This window comes from Triturus cristatus, chromosome 11, assembly GCF_964204655.1.
Source record: "Triturus cristatus chromosome 11, aTriCri1.1, whole genome shotgun sequence".
Classification (NCBI taxonomy): domain Eukaryota; kingdom Metazoa; phylum Chordata; class Amphibia; order Caudata; family Salamandridae; genus Triturus; species Triturus cristatus.
In genome coordinates, this window is record NC_140594.1 from 622,652,731 (window position 1) to 622,672,149 (window position 19,419).

At 44.0% G+C, this 19,419-nt stretch overlaps 1 protein-coding gene across 3 annotated transcripts in view; it reads left to right on the plus strand.

Annotated features, from left to right (window-relative positions):
• Nucleotides 1–255: 255 nt before the first annotated feature.
• Nucleotides 256–19,419, plus strand: part of GINS4 (GINS complex subunit 4) — a 60,782-nt gene continuing 41,618 nt past the window's right edge. Inside the window, exons 1-2 of one of the 3 annotated variants that reach the window (XM_085634031.1) lie at nt 256–825; nt 15,042–15,229. In XM_085634031.1, coding sequence (XP_085490157.1) covers nt 15,134–15,229 — 96 coding nt within the window. In that variant the 5' untranslated portion in view covers nt 256–825; nt 15,042–15,133. Of the gene's footprint in view, nt 853–1,071; nt 1,093–15,041; nt 15,230–19,419 lie in introns of those variants that run through there. The other 2 variants (XM_085634032.1, XM_085634033.1) reach the window with 2 other exon arrangements.

Here is a 19,419-nt window from a genome sequence, read left to right on the forward strand (position 1 = left end):
GTTTTTCTTTGTAATGTTCTATTTTGTACCACTTTTCTTTTGTAACGTAACTAGCTCTATTGTACAGCGCTCTGACACCTTTGGGTAATGTCCGCGCTTTATAAAAATGCACTAAAGAAATAAATAAATAATAAATAAATATTATAGAAATCGTTAAGTATCATCTTGTCTAGCCCTAAGCCCCGCCCCTAGCCCCGCCCACTCACTCACTCCACCTCTAGCTCATGTTAATGAGTACCTGCACTTATTTTTTCCCATTTAAAGCACTGAACACAAAGACTGGATCTGCTTATGAAATACCGTTTGTACTAACTACAGACTTTTAGAAGCACTTAAAATGTGGCATCCACATTCTACAGTCTAATAATGGAAATGGCATTTTTTTGTTTCGAAAATATACTATCAACATGGTAACATTCACATGAACAACATCGATCCCTTCCTGTGTCTTCAAATTAACAGGAAAACGCAGTTCAGAAGGTTTTCAATGATTTAAGTACTGAAAACGATACAAAAGGGAAATTTATTTAAAAAATCGCAGTTCGGAAATCGGCTGCTTCAAAAGCATTTGTAATTGTGTCTTCAAAAGGGGTACGTAAAACACTGGGCGAAAGGTGAAACATTACAGAGAAAACCTGGGTTAACAAATGCTGCTCTGAGTCCTGGCTCATAGGCTCTGGGATCTACTGCTTCAGTCTGCTGGAGCATGGGCGGACTCTGTTTTCCGTAGAGTAGGCGATGCCTGCGTATGCACGTCGGATTGTGGCGGGAGTTTCAGCAAGAGCGGCTACACTGACAGGAAAGAGGGACTAATGGACTAACCAGGTATGACTGTTTCGTGGACAGATACAGGTCTGTCGCATTGTTCTGCCCTAGCATGTTTTATCATTAAATTTGCCAGCTCAGGTTGTCGTTTTGTTTTATCTTGTGGTGTATTTTCGGACAATTATGTGCCCCTCGCACTCGTGTCTGGGCTTAATTTTTAATGTGGTCCAGGGAGTCCGATCCTATCATTGATTGACATGCTTCAGTGTGCAGCTCCGTGCTCGCATGGTGGCTCAGCAGGCGTACGGCGAGGGTCCTCCAAAAAGGGTAGGTCGTAGGTGTGTAGAGAGTATACCACCAGGCAGGCAATGATGGGAATATATATGTAAAAGAAAAACAAGCATTGGCATAGCCAATAGGTCTCGCCTTTGGGACCTTATAAGTATTTAGTTATGCAGCACAATATCCTTACTGCAACAACATTAACTGTTGCATGGCTAAATACTTATAAGGTCACAAAGGCGAGACCTATTGGCTATGCCAATGCTTGTTAGAACTGCTGGTGCAGAGCACCGTCAGGACCCTGGCCACTTAAAGCCCTGACTGTACCTGGACATATGGCCTGTATGACTTTGGTCAAGCGATGATCTGCGGCAACGTAGGCTGCAGTATTAAATGCACTACAGTGGCGCGCTGCCTTGCGGTTGACATTGCTCTAGTGATGTTCTATATATATTCACAGCTGCCTCTGATGATAATGTATGGGTGAGCCCCCACTCGGCTGATGTACTGCCCCCAGGCAGCCAGCATATGAGTGCTGTGCTGAAAGTCATGTTCCTAGACACAGAGAACATTAATAACACGTTGGTGCCAGCTGGAGTATTTCATTATAATCAAAGGGCAAAGTCTGTCACAGATTCAGAGCCGGGCTTCCTGCTGCTGAAAGGGTCTTTATCTGCATGTTAACTTTTGTTATGCTCATTAGTTGTGTCTCTGCGAGGACACCTTATGTGTTGCCAGTTATGTCTCTGCGAGGACACTGTACTGCCTGTTCCCTCATCAGCTGCTAACATCACCAGCTGCTCTGGTTGACAGTTGACAGCTGATGACCCGACGCGCAGCGCGTACCTGAGCTCAGTCGCCTGCGACTTCACCCAGAACCTCGTGTTGTCAGGGCAGTCACGTTTAACGTCTCGATCAGCCATCTTCTATAGGCCGAAATGGTCAACTTAAGCAAAAGAAACACAAAACGTAATTAAAAGATAGCATGCAGAATGGCGGGGTATACAAAATTTTGTACTACCTGCTCCAGCACGCGTACCTCAGCTCCGTCCCCGGAGCCTGTGTTGGTGTATTGTGGAATAAAGAACTCGTTCACCCTCATCATGTACTTTGAGTTCTTAACAAAGTGGCGACGAGGCACCAGCACTGGAACCCACAACGTTTAAGAAGGAAAAAGTAACGTCGTGTGCAGCGTCCGTATCACAGGAAATGTGATTGTCTTCTCAAAAGAAAAAAAAATTCACACATGTGAAGTAAAGACTGGAAACAAAGAGACTTGCAAAAGGTTCGTAGAATATCTTATGGACTATGCAGTACTTACAAGAGAAGTTCTTATTACTTCAAAAATTGTGTGGAAGCGTAAAGTGGGATTGACTAGTTTACAACAAGAACCACTTAGAATGTGAAATGAGAAATAAGAATGTTACTGAAAGAAAAGTAAAAGTTATATGAGGCACAGAATTTTGGACGGCGCATTACGGTTGCTTGTGAGTAAACGGAAAAAAAAACGGAACCAACCGCCAGCTGATGCGTATGTCACAATCACTTGAGGAATACATGGTGACGTTTAACGCACAAAGAGGACAAAAATTTCCTGAGGGAGGTGGTCTAGTCTTTCCGTGACGTCGGGCGCACGTTCATGGGCACCATCTTGAATTCCTCATTAAGGAGAAAAGATGAAACATAGCGATTTGAACCAGCGTAGGGCAGCGTACTGGGGAAAACTCTCGTTACAGTATAGCGCGAGCACAAAGCGGACAACAATTAAACCAAGGTATTGTGCAGAGCACGCTGGTTACAAAGCTAACGCTATGGTCAAAAAGTTATAAACTGTGCTGTAAAAGGTATTGAAAGACTTGTACATTAAAAAAAAAGAAAGGGTCAACAGAACACTTACAAATGGAGCAAATATAAGAACAATATTACCCTACACAATTTAAAGTGACAACTTTGGCACAGTGAAGTCTGATTAAAACTTAAAATACCAGGAAATCTTAGCATGGCATCAGGATACTTATGAAATCTCTCCCCACCGCAAGCGTTCCTACCTGGTGTGGGTGATCCAGTGATCAAGTGGGAAGAGTGGAGGGAGTATTTTGAAATTATATTTCAAAATTTGATGATTATGATGAGTTCTACCCAAAAAAGAAACTCAAACTCTTGCTGCATTGTTTAGGTGCCGGTGGCATCAAGGTAAACAACAACATTAACAAAAAGGCCAGGGGAGAAAGTGAGGATAATGTTTATGCCAACGCTATTGATAACCTTAATATATACTATAAGACCACAGTGTGTGTAGGGGTGGACAGGTACAAATTCTTCCATAGGAAGCAGGGAAAAGAAGAGTCTGTTGATGACTATGTGTCCGCACTAAAGGAATTAGCCCTTAACTGTTGTTTTGTTACTCTGCATGACAAATTTATAAGAGATCAAATAGTCATGCAGGAGTCTAATACTGGCATACAAGACAATCTATGGGCAAAAGGGGAATATCTCTTGCAAAACCTAATTGATATTGCAAGAAAGGCAGAATTGACTGGACGTTGTGCCAAAGCAGTTATCTCAGAATCAAAGGAAAAAAAAGAAGATGGAACGGTGAACAGGGTGATTCAAGCAAAACCTAAACCAAATCAAAAAGGGGGCAACACCGCACAAAGGTCTAAGTACAGTAGACAACAAAGCAACGAGAAGAGGTGTTGCTACCGATGTGGAAACAACTCACACTGGGCAAATGACAAAAACTGCCCAGCAAGAGGCGTGAAATGCACATTTTGTGGCGTCATAGGCCATTTTCAAAAGGTGTGCCACAGGAGGAATACACGCTCGATTCGAGTTGTATATGACGACGAAAATGACAACCTAGAGTCTCATGATGAGGAAGATGTAGACATATGTGTACTCAGCATAGAGGACCAACAAGTAAATGAGATCAGTGACGGCACAAGTAACAGGGAAAAAAAAACATATGTGATATGACTATAGGTGGAGTTAGAATCAGCATTGTTGCAGATTCTGGATCCCCATATACAATTGTGAACAAAAAGACATGGGAAGAAAAATTCTCACCTTGCATTGGGAAAGATCTAGATAAAGCAGACATTAAAATAAAATCCTTTACAGGAGAACCAATAGAGATGTGTAGTTTCAAAAGACTAAAATTTGAATACAAGGGAAGAGAGTCGGTCTGCAAACTATACGTGTCCGCTGTTGGTCCTTCCGTGCTGGGATGGATGGATCAAGGACATTTAGGGATCATTCTCGACCAAGCAAGGAGGAACCAGTTCTTGTTCTACGAAGTGAAGATGATTATGGGAAAGCCCTGATGAGCAAGTACAGCAATGTGTTCAACGGCAAGATTGGTGCATTGAAAGGATACCAACATAAGATCCAGGTTAAAGCCAATGCCAACTCCACAGTACATAAGGTCAGGAATCTTCCATTTTCAATTAGGGATGAAGTGAGAACGCAATTAGAGAAACTGCTCGAAGATGGAATTATAGATCAGGTGGAGGTGTCGGAGTGGATTGCGCTGTTGGTCGTAGCCAAACATCCCTACGGAAGTTTGAGACTGTGTATTGACTTATGCGATCTTAAAAATAATATAGTGGTCGAGCAATTCCCCCTCCCAAAGACAAATTAAATGTTATCAACCACCAAGGGTGTAAAGTGGTTCTCTACGATAGACTTAAAAGCTGCGTACCACCAGGTTCCGCTTCATCGTGCCAGCAAAAAACGTACAGCCTTCATCACACCCTTCGGGTGTTACCAGTTCACGAGGGTCCCATTCGGTCTGGCATCAGCGGCCCCGATATTTCAACGGCTGATGAGCAATATTTTCAAGGGAGTAACCGGGATACTAATGTTCCAAGATGACATCCTTATGATGGGTAAGTCAAGAGGGGAACATGATGAGAAGGTTGAACAAGTACTCAATTTTAGACTCCAAAGGGCTTACAGCAGAACACAAAAAATGCAAATTTGCATATAACTCGGTAAACTATCTCGGTCATGAAATTAATGGCGAGGGTATCCGCTCCAAAAAGGAACTAGTACACACCAACAGAGACTCACCTCTGCCTAGTAACAAAGGTGAATTGCGGTCTTTCCTAGGCCTCGTGGAGTTTTACGCAAAGTTTATTAAAAACTTTTCGAGCAAGACCTACGAAATGAGACAGTTACTGAAAATGAAAAACAAATTCGAATGGAGTGACTTGTCACAACACGTTCAGCTCTCTCAAAAAAGAATTGTGTGAAACCATGCCACTACAGGGGTTTGAGTCTTCGCTAAATAGCACAATCGCCACAGACGCTAGTTCTAAGGGCCTGGGTGCTGTGCTGACCAAGAAAGACTGTAAGGGAATAGAAAGCACCATTGCATTTGCGTCACGATCACTAACGCCAACTGAAGAAAGGTTTTCTGTGATCGAACGAGAGGCGTGCGTATGGGCATTAGAACATTTCCGTCAATTTGTGTGGGGAAACAGTCACCTTGTGCACAGACCATAAGCCCTTCACAAAAGTGTTCACTGCGGCGGGCATGTATGCAGCATCTCCCAGGTTAGCACGCTTATCAATGCGTTTATTTGATTACAACTACACCATTCATTATGTACCAGGTGTGAGAAACGTGGTAGCAGACTTTCTAGGTAGAATGCCAGTCAGTAATTCAAAGCAAGAATACTCCACAGAAAATGAGGATACATGTGTCGCAAGCATTAATGAGAACTTCCAGGAGATCTCCAAAGAAGAATTGCTCACAGAGCTAGAGAAAGACACTGAACTGTGCAAAGTAATAGACATGGTACAGAAAGGGTGGGTGTGCAAAAACACACTCAGTGATACTTTGAGACAGTTTTTCAAAGGAAAGGACGAACTATCTTACGAAAAAAGTTTGCTGTTGAGGAGTGGAAGAGCAGTTCCGCCTATTACACTAAGGAAAAGAATAATGGATTTATGTCATGAGGGTCATTTGGGAATAGTAAAAACTAAAAGCAGAGTAAAAGAAAGCTACTTGTGGCCAGGGGTAAGCACCGCAGTAGAAAGGTTAGTCAGAGATTGCAACAAGTGCGTAAACTCTTGACAAGACTCAAGTCACACTTAGACCTCCACTCCAACCTATCTCTTGCCCCTCCATGCTGTGGGAAAGAGTAGAGGTGGACATAATGGGACCAGTCATGGAACGTGATGAACAATGGTACATCGTTGTCATCATAGCTTATTTTACCAAGTGGCCAGAGATCGAGTTTCTCATGACACCTGATTCGAAAAACATTGTGGAATTCCTTGATGGCGTATTCATAAGAGAAGGGCTACCTAAACAAATTGTCAGCGGCAATGGGCCACAATTCATGTCAGACGCTTTCAGAGCGTATACAGAAAGAAATCAAATTGAACACAAGACTACCTCTCTCTACCACCCCGCTGGAAACGGTGCCGTAGAGAGGTTTAATAGAGTCTTAAAGGGAATCATTAAATTAGCTAATGCCAACAGGCTACGTTGGAAGCAAGAAATACTTAAAACCGTGTGGGCGTACCGCATCAGCCCCAATGATACAACAGGCCACAGCCTGTTCGTACTCATGCGGGGCAGAACTCCCCTAACAAAAGACAATGTGGGTTGGTGCAAGGCCTCTAAAAAGAGTACACTGGTCTGCTGAATAAGTAAGGAGAAAAGTAGAGCAGGCACAGAGCAAATACAAAATACGTTTTGATCAAAAGCATGGGTGCAAACCAGTACAACTCAAGGTAGGGGACACTGTTAAGGTACACTCCCTTGAGGAATCTACTCATGTCACAGTCCAGGATGGCATCCTGGACTGTCTCTTGGGTCTCCGTAAACGAACTAAAGCGCTAAAAGTACAACAGCGCTTTCTGGACCTCGCCCTTATACTAGCGGTGCGATCTCTCACTAAAAGATGGAAATCCCCTAGGTGCCCCACGTTAGCCGAGTGGCAGGAGGAGGTAATACAGTGGGGAGGTGCGGAGAGCACAGCTCTTCGCCGTGAAGAGGCTAGGGGGCTACGTAAGCAGCCTATTTCGATGGAATGGGACATCCTAATGGAGGACTTCAAGAGTATGGATCTAATATCCACACAACAAGATAGAGCATAATAGCCCAATACCATACTGGCTAGAAGCGAGTCCACACCGACATACACACTGATCCAAAGAATACAGGTCTCCAATACCATAGGACGATCAGTAATGTTTGCATAATCTGGTTAGACAGATAACTTGCATAGATACTCGTAGACCAGGAGAGGGGGTAGGCGGGAGGGAATGGGCAGTTTGGGTAGTTGATGTTAAAAATGTTTGAGTAACAGCAGCTTATTTCTTATTAATGCCTGAAATGTCCTGAAAATGAACATATATAAGTCTCTGCAATTTGCGTAACCAAGTGCATACAACATTATTGTACGCGATCAACAGTCATCTTATATAAGAAAATATGTTAAAGTTATGTCTGTAAAATGAGAACAGGAAAATGACTTTATGAATAACTATTGGCAATATATTATACTACATGGGTCTCAATAAAGTTTGTTTAAAAAAAAATGGAAAGAAGAGCGGATATGTAAGCAAAGGACAGGACAGATTCTCCACACCCTTGATTGTACGCAAGTTGTACTGCAACTCAGCCCTGTTAAGTGACGGAAGAATGTGGCACTTTTCCGCCCTCTCAGTATGCAGACACACATCAGAGAGAACGGCCACTCCTACAGAAGGGGCATCCTGTCAAGAACAAATCCTGGCGGGTAAAAACAGCAGACCCTTGTCTGATTCTTCGGACGCGAATCTGAACCAGAGCCCATCACTAATGAGTCTGCCTCGCCCCGCAGAGTTCCATCTCTTCCGGCGAACTGTGTTCAGGCTTCCCCTCGGGACAACATCACGAGAAATGTCAGCAGACAGCTACCTCCCATTCCAGAGTTAGGTGAAACTCCACTGGTCTTCACCAGCAGAGTTGGGAAAGGGTGTTGCCACCAGTGAAACTTTCTGACTACTTTTGTGATTAACTACTTGTATTTTTGGAGTTTCAGCATTGTATGTTACTCACTTATCCAGCCTCTTACCTCCTTTTTTCTCTCTCTGACTCTGTCTCTCTCTCCCTCCTCTTCTTCTCTCTCTCTCTCTCTCTCTCTCTCTCTCTCTCTCTCTCTCTCTCTCTCTCTCTCTCTCTCTCTCTCTCTCTCTCTCTCTCTCTCTCCTCTTCTTTCTGTCTGTCTGTCTCTCTCTCTCTCTCCTCTTCTTTCTGTCTGTCTGTCTCTCTCTCTCTCTCTCTCTCCTCTTCTTTCTGTCTGTCTGTCTCTCTCTCTCTCCTCTTCTTTCTCGGTCTGTCTGTCTGTCTCTCTCTCTCCTCTTCTTTGTCTGTCTCTCTCTCTCTCTCCTCTTCTTTGTCTGTCTGTCTGTCTGTCTGTCTCTCTCTCTCTCTCTCTCCTCTTCTTTCTCGGTCTGTCTGTCTCTCTCTCTCTCTCCTCTTCTTTCTTTGTCTGTCTCTCTCTCCTCTCTCTCTCTCTCTCTCTGTCTCTGTCTCTGTCTCTGTCTCTGTCTCTGTCTCTGTCTCTGTCTCTGTCTCTGTCTCTGTCTCTGTCTCTGTCTCTCTCTCTCTCTCTCCCCTCTTCTTCCTCTGTCTGTCTGTCTCTCTCTCTCTCTCTCCCCTCTTCTTCCTCTGTCTGTCTCTGTTCTTTAGTTGTGTCCCTTCGAGGACACCTTATGTGTTGCCAGCTATGTCCCTGCGAGGACACCGTACTGCCCATTCCCTCATCAGCTGTTAACGTCACCAGCTGCTCTGGTTGACAGCTGATGACCCGACGTGCAGCACGTACCTGAGCTCCGTCCCCGGAGCCTGTCTTGGTGTATTGTGGAATAAAGAACTCGTTCACCCTCATCATGTACTTTGAGTTCTTAACAACTTTCGACTGAACAGCTTAAGTGAGTCAAAAATGTCGGCGGACCAGCGTGCACGTTATGCGCATTCGGTTTCTGTAACGACTAAAAGGGTCCGACTTGGCAGAGTCATAAGGAAGTACGGCCCGCTCCGTAAAATATTACAGCTGTCGGAGGCAGAGAGTGCTTTATGTATGAGGCCGTGGGGCTGGTGCAGTGACTTACATTTGGAGTAAATCGCTCAAGGTATGAGGCAAGTGTTTGGTTTTGAATAACAGTGTATGGAGGATTCCTGCAGAGTAATAATGGACCCTATGTTTACCTGGCAGAAATACAGCTGCAGATTGTTCCCAGGTTTGGCTTCTGTTTGTGAAAGACCCGGTTTTCAGTAAGGTAGAAAGCTAATCATTGTAGAAACATCGTTCACACACACAGAAACACACACGCACTCACTCGCACTAGGTCGCACGCAGACACGCATACACACACTCAAGCAAACACAAAGACACACTCACACAGAGACACACACTCACGCAGACACACACGGACACACACTAAATCACGCAGGCACATTCTAAACTGGATAGTGGTGGTAGACATGATATGTTATAATAAAGAAAAGACTCCTGGTGTGTGACGTTTCTAAAGAGGGGGCACAGGAGGCTGCGGGGGGGAAATAAAGAGGTGCGGGCGTGCAGGTCGCCGTTGAGGTGAGAGGGTAAACTGCTGGGGTGCAACCAGCATAAATCCCGTGGTTTGATTGTCAGAGCATCTCACAGTGGGGGGAGGAGGGTGGTGGGGCTTTCATAGGGAAAGGAAATGTCACACACTGGGCAGAAACAACGAATTCCCCTCAGCATGAGCTCCGTGGAGCGTGCTTAAACAAGCCCGGAAGTGGTGCCTAGCTGAGCCAATTAAAGTCAGCAGATGCGCACCTAAAACCAAACTACGGTGGGAAAGGGGGGTGAGCGGAAGGGGCGTTGGGATACTCTTTCGAAGAATGTTTGAGGCTTGAAGAAGTAAACAAGTGGGAGGGGTGGGGGGAGTGCACACGCGCACACACAGGAGACAACTCTTGCAGCTGGGCGGGCTTGAGCCTTGAAGAAGTAAGTGGGAGGGGTGGGGGGAGTGCATGCGCGCACGCACTAAGCAGCAGCTGTTTGCTCTTTTTCAAAGCACACACTTGTGCTTGTGGCACGCCGCTGCGCACTCCCGCAAGCTGTATGCCGCCACAAGCACGAGTATGTGCTTGGAAAAAGAGCTGTACGACGGCTAAGGTCTCCTATGCAGCGCATATGCGCTGCGTAGGCGAGGCCTAAAAGGGATTCCATATTTTGGGGTCAAGGTAGCAGCTGAAAGGGGTGGAGTCAAGAGGGGCAGAGTGTCGCAGTCCACTTACACGTTTTGTTTGCAAAATTTCTCAAAGATATGGGTAGCAAGGACACGTGATACTATTTATTTTCTGGCTTACCCTATTGGTCACAAAGTGATTGTATTTTAAAATAGGGGTATGGCACTGGTTGCAAAGATCTTTGTGTATTCGGCAATTTCTAGGGCACAAGATCAGTGAGCTAACTAGGAGGTTGATGCACTTGCTGGAGAATCCTGTGTGCAAACCAGTCATGTTTATCTCAACATAGCATAGAGGGTTAATGTGCCCGTTGAAAAACATTATATGTAACATGATATCATAGATTTGGATGCTATGTGGATTGCTCTATGGGTTACTGCTCTTGTTGCAGAGATCCTTGTGTCACCTGTAGGTCCCAAGTTATAAACCATGTAGCACAGCTTATTGACTTGAGAACCAGCACGAAGGAGGAGCTCAGTAAAAACTGCAAGGTGTAAATGTATTACCTTACTGATCTTTCCTCAATCTTTTGTTCTTCTAAGGTTGCTGAAACGTTTCTTTTGGGTAGTAAAAACCTATTACTAAATGTTATATGAATGGCTTATGGTGTAATTACTCACTTTGCCAATGGAGTTAAGCTGGCCTGGCTGATGAGGAGTGTTACCCTGAAACCTGTAACAGGATGCTAGTTTCTGGTTCAGAAAAGACCTGGCTTAGCAGTTTGGGCTGTACTGTTCCCATGAGGAACAGGGTCAAGACTTATTTGCATATGGCTGGGTCTGAAATCGGGTGGCGACATGAGCTAAAGAACGATGATGGATTCAGCCAGATCTGCGACTGGGGGTGAGTGTCTGAAAAGTTTCAGCGCTTCGTCGTCATCTCCTTCTGTTTAATGTATTCGCCCTAAGTTGGCAGGGTATGCCCAGACGTGGGTCCCTTGCTCACTTTGCCACTGGATTCAGGCTAGCCTGGCTGATAAAGGGCGTTACCCCGAAACTAGTCCCAGGTTGCTTATTTCCGGTCCAGGTAAATGACACAGCTACATCGCACCCACCATGGTCACAGTCTCCAATTTACCATCTATTCCATCCGATAGCCCGCCCTCCCATTCCATCACCGACTTATTTAGCCTTGTCCCACCGTTGCCATGAACGCAGCCTCCATCTCACCAGGACTGTAATTACTTATGCCCCAGCGTTGTCGCTTCTGGGGACACCGAGAAATAGAACAAGCACCCTCAATAGTACGCTTGCACACTGGCACGCGATCCCTTACATCGGCTTGGGGAGATAACCACCGAACCGGAGACACATCTCCTGATCCAATACCTACATGTAATGGGTAATGCATCCCATATAGTTCATTAGTTGATGGAGGCATTACTAAGTCAAACCACACAGCCCATGACGGCCGCAATTGCGTACACTTTGGGAGGAGGACAGGGGAAATCCATGGACAGATCACAAATGGAATAAGATTCTGGCTAACCCTACATTCATACCAAGAAAAGCCAAATTCGAGCTCATACCAACGTACATCACACATAGGGCATATCTGCCTCTGGACAAGTTGAACAAATATTTTCAATTTACGAATTCGGAATGCCCTCGCAGGTAGGCGCTGATTTTTTTTTTTGTACTGTCCTGCAAGTATACTGGCAGGGAATAATGATGGCACTATCAACTTACACCGACAGGCCCCAATTGCAAACATGGGAGAATGCATGCGTCGCTATATCTCGAGATCTAAGAAACACAAGGTCCCCTCCAGGTTCACGGATTTAGGCCTTATAAATGCCAAAAGGCTAATTACAAAACAATGGAAATTAGAAGCTGTCCCGTCCTCAACAACTGGAAAAACTCACTAGCAGTATGGGCCCAGTCTGAAAGCACGGCGCTACGCAGGGAGGAAATAGCCGGCCTGCGCAAGAATCCTATAGCGCAGTATTGGGATGTGATGTTAATGGAATTGAAACAGATAGATCAGGAAACTGAGGGCACTAGTTTGCAAAATGGCGACAGGTTTGGATCATACGCAAACGGAGCACAAAACATGCGCTAACCACCATTAGTAGATGTGCATGCTACATAGGAAATGAGTGGAGCTGTCCTATTCTGGTGCTGGAACGAACCTGAACTGTACTTTGTCCAGACAGGTAGGGGTGGGGGGTGATATAAAGCAGCTGCTAATTTATGAACACCGAAAAAATGTTAACTAGAAACAACCTTGATGTGACGAGCTGTTGTTATTGTTGTTTTGTTAAGTATATGTTAAACTCAAACTGTACCTTTATCCATAATGTGGACCATGAGAGTTGAGAATAAGTCAAAATGGACTACTAGAAGCCTGAATATATTGAAACATACTAAGATTTGGGTATGGGAGACGAGTGATATGTACTGTATACATCGTACATCGATTATGTACTGACATGTCCTCTCGCACAGTTAAACGAGATTAAGCTGTTTTGTCTTAATACAAACCTATGAACATGTAAACACCGCCAGATAAACAAATGCTTGTATATCAGGCTTTATCATTAATGTAAACGGTAATATTTATACTAAATGCAAATAAAGAAATGTAACCATTCCGTTCCAGGGAAGACCTGGCTTAGCAGTTCAGGCTGAACTGTTCCCATGAGGCACAGGGTCAAGACTGATTTGCAAATGGCTGTGTCTGAACTGGGGTGGCAAAGCGAGTTAAAGAACAATGATGGATTCAACCCACATCTTTGATGGGTGGTGAGTGTATGAAAAGTTTCATCACTTGTCCATAATCTCGTATCTGCGTAAATACTCGTATATACAGATACGTGAGGGCTTGTAAAGCTGTTACACAGCAGAGTTTGGAAAAGGGTAAAAAAACATGCCTCCACATCATGCTGTATCAATTAAGCTCCCATGAAGTGCAGAGACCTCAAGTTTTCTCACTACCAGTGAGACTCACACATTTGCAGGTAGTATTCTCTCTCACTCGTAGCCGGCAAAATGTCACATTTGCTTGGAAAGGATAGAATCTGACCTTTAAATGCACCTCCATTTATAACTCTCCTTTGTGGAGTGGCTCCTGGGAGGTGCAAAAGCTTTTGGAAGCAACACCACCTCTTGGGGAGCCTACCTACAGATTCCTGCATTTGATTAAATAAGCTATTTTGACACATTATAGTGCTGCTCCACAACCTTTGTCAGTCATTTGTCTAACTCAGAAACATTAATTTTGATTGTTTTAAAAAAATAAATATTTAAGGCAGTTCCCCAGTCGTCCCACGTGTTAAATTTTGCCTGAATTCCCTTCCTGTTATCTTAAAACCAACACAAAATTCCTGCTTAGCCTATTTTCCTTCTAGCACCGACTTAATCTCAAAATATTAACTGACCCAACTATCTTTTTTTATAAATGTGTTTACTTTCTCATTTTTTCCCGTTTTTGACAACTTTCAATATAAAGTACACCACCACATTTAATTAGAAAAACCCTAAATCATTTGCCATGTATTTCTTTTGAAATAAAAACATTAGGCAATCATTACAACCCACACGAAGCTCTAAAACGTCCCATACATACCATTCTCACCAACTCATACACACTAATAATAAACATCAACGCTTCTTTAATTCACCTCCTCTCACCAGCTCCTTAAAATACATCACCAGTAACGTCCCAGTGTTATGTGCTTTGCCATAAGTCCAGAGCATGTGCTGCCAATTGTAACTAGTTTAGTAATTCAATTATGTTATTTTTACTCTTTTTATATTAAATAAATAGGAAAAAGACCTAGATTTGGCTTGCTTTCTCCCTAGAAGACTGAGGAATTTGAAGAATATGCACATTTGTGTTATGATTTTGGATGAGGTATGAGGACTATGTATATTTTATATAAGCTTTGCTTCTGCTCTATTTGTTTTTTTGGGGATTAAATCGGTGCAAAGCAATACAGGTTGAACAAGAATGTTTTGTTAATTTTGAGATGTAGTTCCCCTGTTTCCAAACCAATAATATATTGTTGCGGGGTGGCATTTGTGTCATGATCACTTCCTGTGATGTTATCAAATAAGATAGCAAGTTTTCACGCCCATGAATCTTCTAAAATCGAGCACTTTGGACATGACAATAAGCAGAGTGTGCTTGCTTCTTCGCTGGCATTGGTATGTGGGTGTTGGGCTACAGCTAGCTCTCACCTAGGATGTAACTAGAACAAAAGGAGTGATGATGGCCCTTTAAGTGAAAGCTTCTGTTGAACCCAGATGGAACTGAAAATAAGGAGCCACCAGACCCCCCCCCCCCCTGCAGGTTGATGCTCTGAACACAGAGCAGGGAAAACGTGGGTGTTGCTGATTTTTGACCTGTTGTCAGTAAAGATTGCACTGGGACAAAGTCAGCACATTTATATGAGGTTTCCCCGGGTCTCTGGCTCAATAATAGGCGCTGGTTCCACGATACGATTAGATCCCCCTTATTTCGAGTGAAGAGACTGTGTGGGTATTGCCATTGTAGGTGTGCACGCCCCATTGGATTAGGAATGTGGCGGTGCTTATTACTGTCACTAGACATGGACCTCAGCAAAACCTAGAAAATGAGCAACATTTTTTCTAAATGTGCTTGATGCAGTTGAGAATATCTGAGATCTTGATGTCACTTGAGACTTCCTGTTCTTCGTTTTGAGAGTGTGTCATTTGAGATGAAGGGCATGGAACCTTAAGACTGTTTGTTGCATTTCATCAGTTTTTAATATTTTTTTCTTTTTTACTATTAGGCAGTGTGGTACGTCTTCTCCCTGTTGCCTCCCGGGTTGTATGGCACGTTCTGGCCCCCCTGGACCAGACAGCGCTCTGATCCTGGTGGAGTATGGCAGAGGAGCTGGACCTGTTTGATCAGAGCTCCGATGCAGGGAGTGATGAGGTGCTCTTAACCCCTGCAGAGCTGATTCGTCGACTGGAAGAGGTGAGGGTCATTGGTGCTCACTTAGGCGCTGAACTGAAAGTGTGGCTTACCTACATATTTGACACCTAAAGCCCCCCCCTCCGTTTTCCCCAGTGGTATCCTTATATTAATCACCTAGGGCTTTCGTGATGTATTTGTGAGGTCTTTTATCTCTTAGTGGTCCTCTTGGTGTTCTAATGCCATCAGGGGTGGAATGTTAACCCTAACTACATGAGACTCTTATGATTTCCCTCTGCATTGCAGTCTCCACTGATGTGACTTTACAGCCAAAACTCTCTTTTTATCCATGTTTCGGGCCTCTCAGTAAAATAGTTTTTTACCATGGCTTACTGTCCTGTAAACTCTCTTGATTTTCGTCCCTTGTACTTCTCTCTCCCGGGTCACTTATACTGTGCTCGCTGTGTTGGCTTTCCTGCTGCTGCCCTGCACAAGAGTGGTATTCCTATAATCTCTCTTGGCATTCCTGCCCTGCCCAGGGTCTCACTTGACGTTCCTCTGTCCACAGGGTCGAGCAAGGTCTGTCCCCTCACTGCCTCTTTATTTGTATTCTTGTACAGGGCACAATCAAGAATTTACAGTGTCTCCATCCACTATTTTTAAAGAACGGGTGCCATTCCTGAGTACACTGCTAGATTAATTATGCTAACAGTTAAGACACCACAAACCACTAAGGCTGTTGATGCGTGCAATCATTGTGTGCTGTTGCTGGTTACACTTGCATATAATGGCACGGTGGTCTCAGGATTTTTAACCCCTATTATGTTTGTGTCTTCATCACTGAGAGTGGAACAGGAAAGGGTAGAATTTTGATAGTCAACTGTTGAGTGAACCGCCCACCATGTGCTCGTAGCCTCTTAATTGCAAACCATTAAAAACAACCAGCGTATTCTATTTGTTATGGCTACTATTTCTTTAAAAATGTTATACCTCTGAGAAATTTCATATCTATGCTTCATTAAACTTTTATATATGAAAAAACACGCATGTGATTAATCAAAAGTAAAATAAAACCTCCAAAAATCTTTTACTTTTCCAGTTGTGACTATGTTCGGTTTTTGTATAGTACATTCACAGCTCATTCCGATCACTTATAAAAACAAGCATTTACAATGCAACAGGTCTCGCAACTGCGAGTTTTGGAGCTATTGGCATTGTAAATGGCAAAGTCTTTTAAAACAAGTTTAAGCTATTGGCATTGCAAATGAGAATGCCTTTCATTTATGTTTTAAAAATGAAAACAAAAATAAAAGGCATTGTTATTTGCAATGCCAATAGCTCAAACTCGCGTAAATGCAAGACCTATTGCATTGGAAATGCTTGTTAAAGGTTAGCAGTCATCATTAGAATTCCGCTTCCGATTGGTTCTTCCAGCAGGTTGGTTCAACCTACACAATGGTATGTGTCTCACACTGATTGAGCGAGGTTTGAATCGTGGCAATCCGGACCTGCAAAGCCTGCTATTCTGTTGTTAAAGTTTGACAAAGTAAAGCTGTCAGTCCCTAAGTGTGTGCCTCCTGCTCTTCCAGTACAGAGACCCCCAAACAGCTCTGCCATGGAGCCTCAGTAGTGCTCAGAAGCAGCTTCCCATGTTCCAGTACTGAGACCACACTGAGTGCTGCCCTCGCGCCCAACATTGTCCATTACACTATGGATTGATGGACACCAGATCTCGCTCAATGTACCTCTATCCTAAACTTAAATCTTCTGCCTTGGCCGCCTCTCCTCTGTAGCTTCTGAGACGCAATTGATTTACTGAGTACACTAAACAAATGCGTAGTTGTCACTTCTTTCCTATCCCTTTAGCTCCAGACTTCAAATCCCCACGTCCCCTCTCGCGAGCCACCATGGCCCCACCTCGCCGCGGCTGGCACCAGACCCTTTCTTTTACTGCTGCTGAATGCATTTGCTCAGCGAGGTGTGGTCACTGCCCATTGTTGTGGCATTTTAATTTTAAATAGGCAGTTTCGGAGGGAGCAGTGGGGGTAGATAAACCCACAATGCACTGCGGCCCGAGGCAGAGTGGAACGAGAGATTAGGAGCAGGGGCCTGTGGTGGGGGAGAAGAGACAGCCCGACCTATCACAGATAAAGTATATGGTATCGCCTAGAAGCAGCACTTACTGGCCGTACATGGAAAAACCGAACTTTCATAAGAGTGAAGAGATTTGTACATAGTAAATCATAACGCCTCAGAATTAGGGCTTTTACTAGAAAGTTATAAAAACACACCATTCAGGACCACAGGATGTTGAGGGTTTCTACCAAGACTAGAACCCGGTCCCCCAACTTCAAGGTCCACCGCTTTAGCCGTTAGGCCATATCCTATTGCTGTGGGTAGGCCCAGCAGGACACGTTAATTTCCAAATGAGACTGGGGACGATGCAAATAAGTAATAATGTCACTGGTGTTTATTAATTATTTTTTCCGAGTTTTTTATGTAGCGCGGATTTGACCAAAAGTATCTCAGCGCTTTACATGACCACCAGTGGCGTTACAGACGGAACATTGATTTTGCTAGGCACGGGGAGATTAAGTAATTTGCCCAGGACCACAGGATGTTGAGGGTTGCTACCGAGACAGGAACCCGGTCCCCCAACTTCAAGGTCCGCTGCTTTAGGCGTTGGGCCACATCCTATTGCTGTGGGTAGGCCCAGCAGGACACGTTAATCACAAGAGCTCATGCTGTATATATCCATTCTAAACCACAACAAGGTCTTTGTAATGTATAAACTATAGCGCTACAAAGCTGTGCTGGGCATCTGGTGTTTTTACAAGATCTCAAAACATTTTCCTGTGGAATCCGCAGTAAAAAGCACCATGTTAAAAACCTGCCCCATTCTTCCCCGCTTGGTGTGCAGTCAGCAAAGCACCCAAAGGTTGCCTTCCTGGCGATTCTCACAGTCGCTTCAGCTTCGCTCTCTGAGCTCCAAATGCAGAGAGAGGGTGCGGAGAGTGTGTGCTTGATTCCGTGTGACTTTACAAGTGAATTCTACATTCAAATTTCCAAATGAGACTGGGGACGATGCAAATAAGTAATAATGTCACTAGTGTTTATTAAAAAAAAAATCGGAGTTTTTTATATAGCGCGGACTTGACCGAAAGTATCTGAGCGCTTTACATGAGCACCAGTGGCGTTACAGATGGAACATTGATTTTGTTAGGCACGGAGAGAATAACTAGAAGCAATAACACATATGTATTCAGAGATACTAGCCCCACAGTCTGCCGGAATACCCCTGTCCTCCATGTGACCCCTTGCGCCTCTGAGCTCTGTGCCTGCCTGCCGCCAATCAATCACAGAGCTGACTGGTGCATGCTCCAGGCGTGAAGGCAGCGTGGTTGCAGGAAGCCTGGATCACTGGCTCGCGTGCTTCACAGCTGTCGTGAAGACTTTTCTTATCTGCTTCTTAAATAAACAAGCAGATCAGAAAAGTCTTCACAACTGCCGTGAAGCAGGCGAGCCAGTCTGGGTGGGCCGGACAAAAAAGCGAAAAGGAGGCACCCCAGAAAGCTTATTTCAAATGGCAGGCCACCGTTTAGCATAAACGGTGACGTCAGCCAATGGAAATAAGTGGCAGGGCTTCAAGCCCTTTTCTAAAACTTCTCATTAGCAATAAATCTTGCTGAGCGTGCTGCGCATATGCATAGCAACGCTAGGCAAGACCTAACAAAGCATTATCCCAAGCCTTACGCACCTAGTCTTTAAAAAAATATTTTACAAATAATTTCCTTTTGCTTCATTTGTCACAACTTGTATCAAGGTCATGAGTTTGAAATATTGATAATAGCTCCCCTTTGCATGGTGTTTTAAGTACAATTTTGCATTCTTAATTTGTAGAATTTCATGTGGGTGTATATATTTCTGTCTAACTTCATACCATGCAAAAACTACATATGTATTATTCGACATTTATATATAGCATTGTGTATTGCACAGAATTTTCACCAATTTGCCTTCCCAGACAGTGTATGTGTGCGTTAGTTATAACTAGAATACATACATTGTGTACATATTTTCATTTATACAGCAATGTCTGTATCTTAGATGTAACTCCCAGGTAGGTCCATTCCCATTAGATTGAGGGGTATTTTATGGTTGTGATATTACTTCCTGTAACATCACTTCTGTGACGTCAGTCCCAGAGGTGTCATAGCATATGCTAATTAGCCATCACACACTTTTTTTAGGTG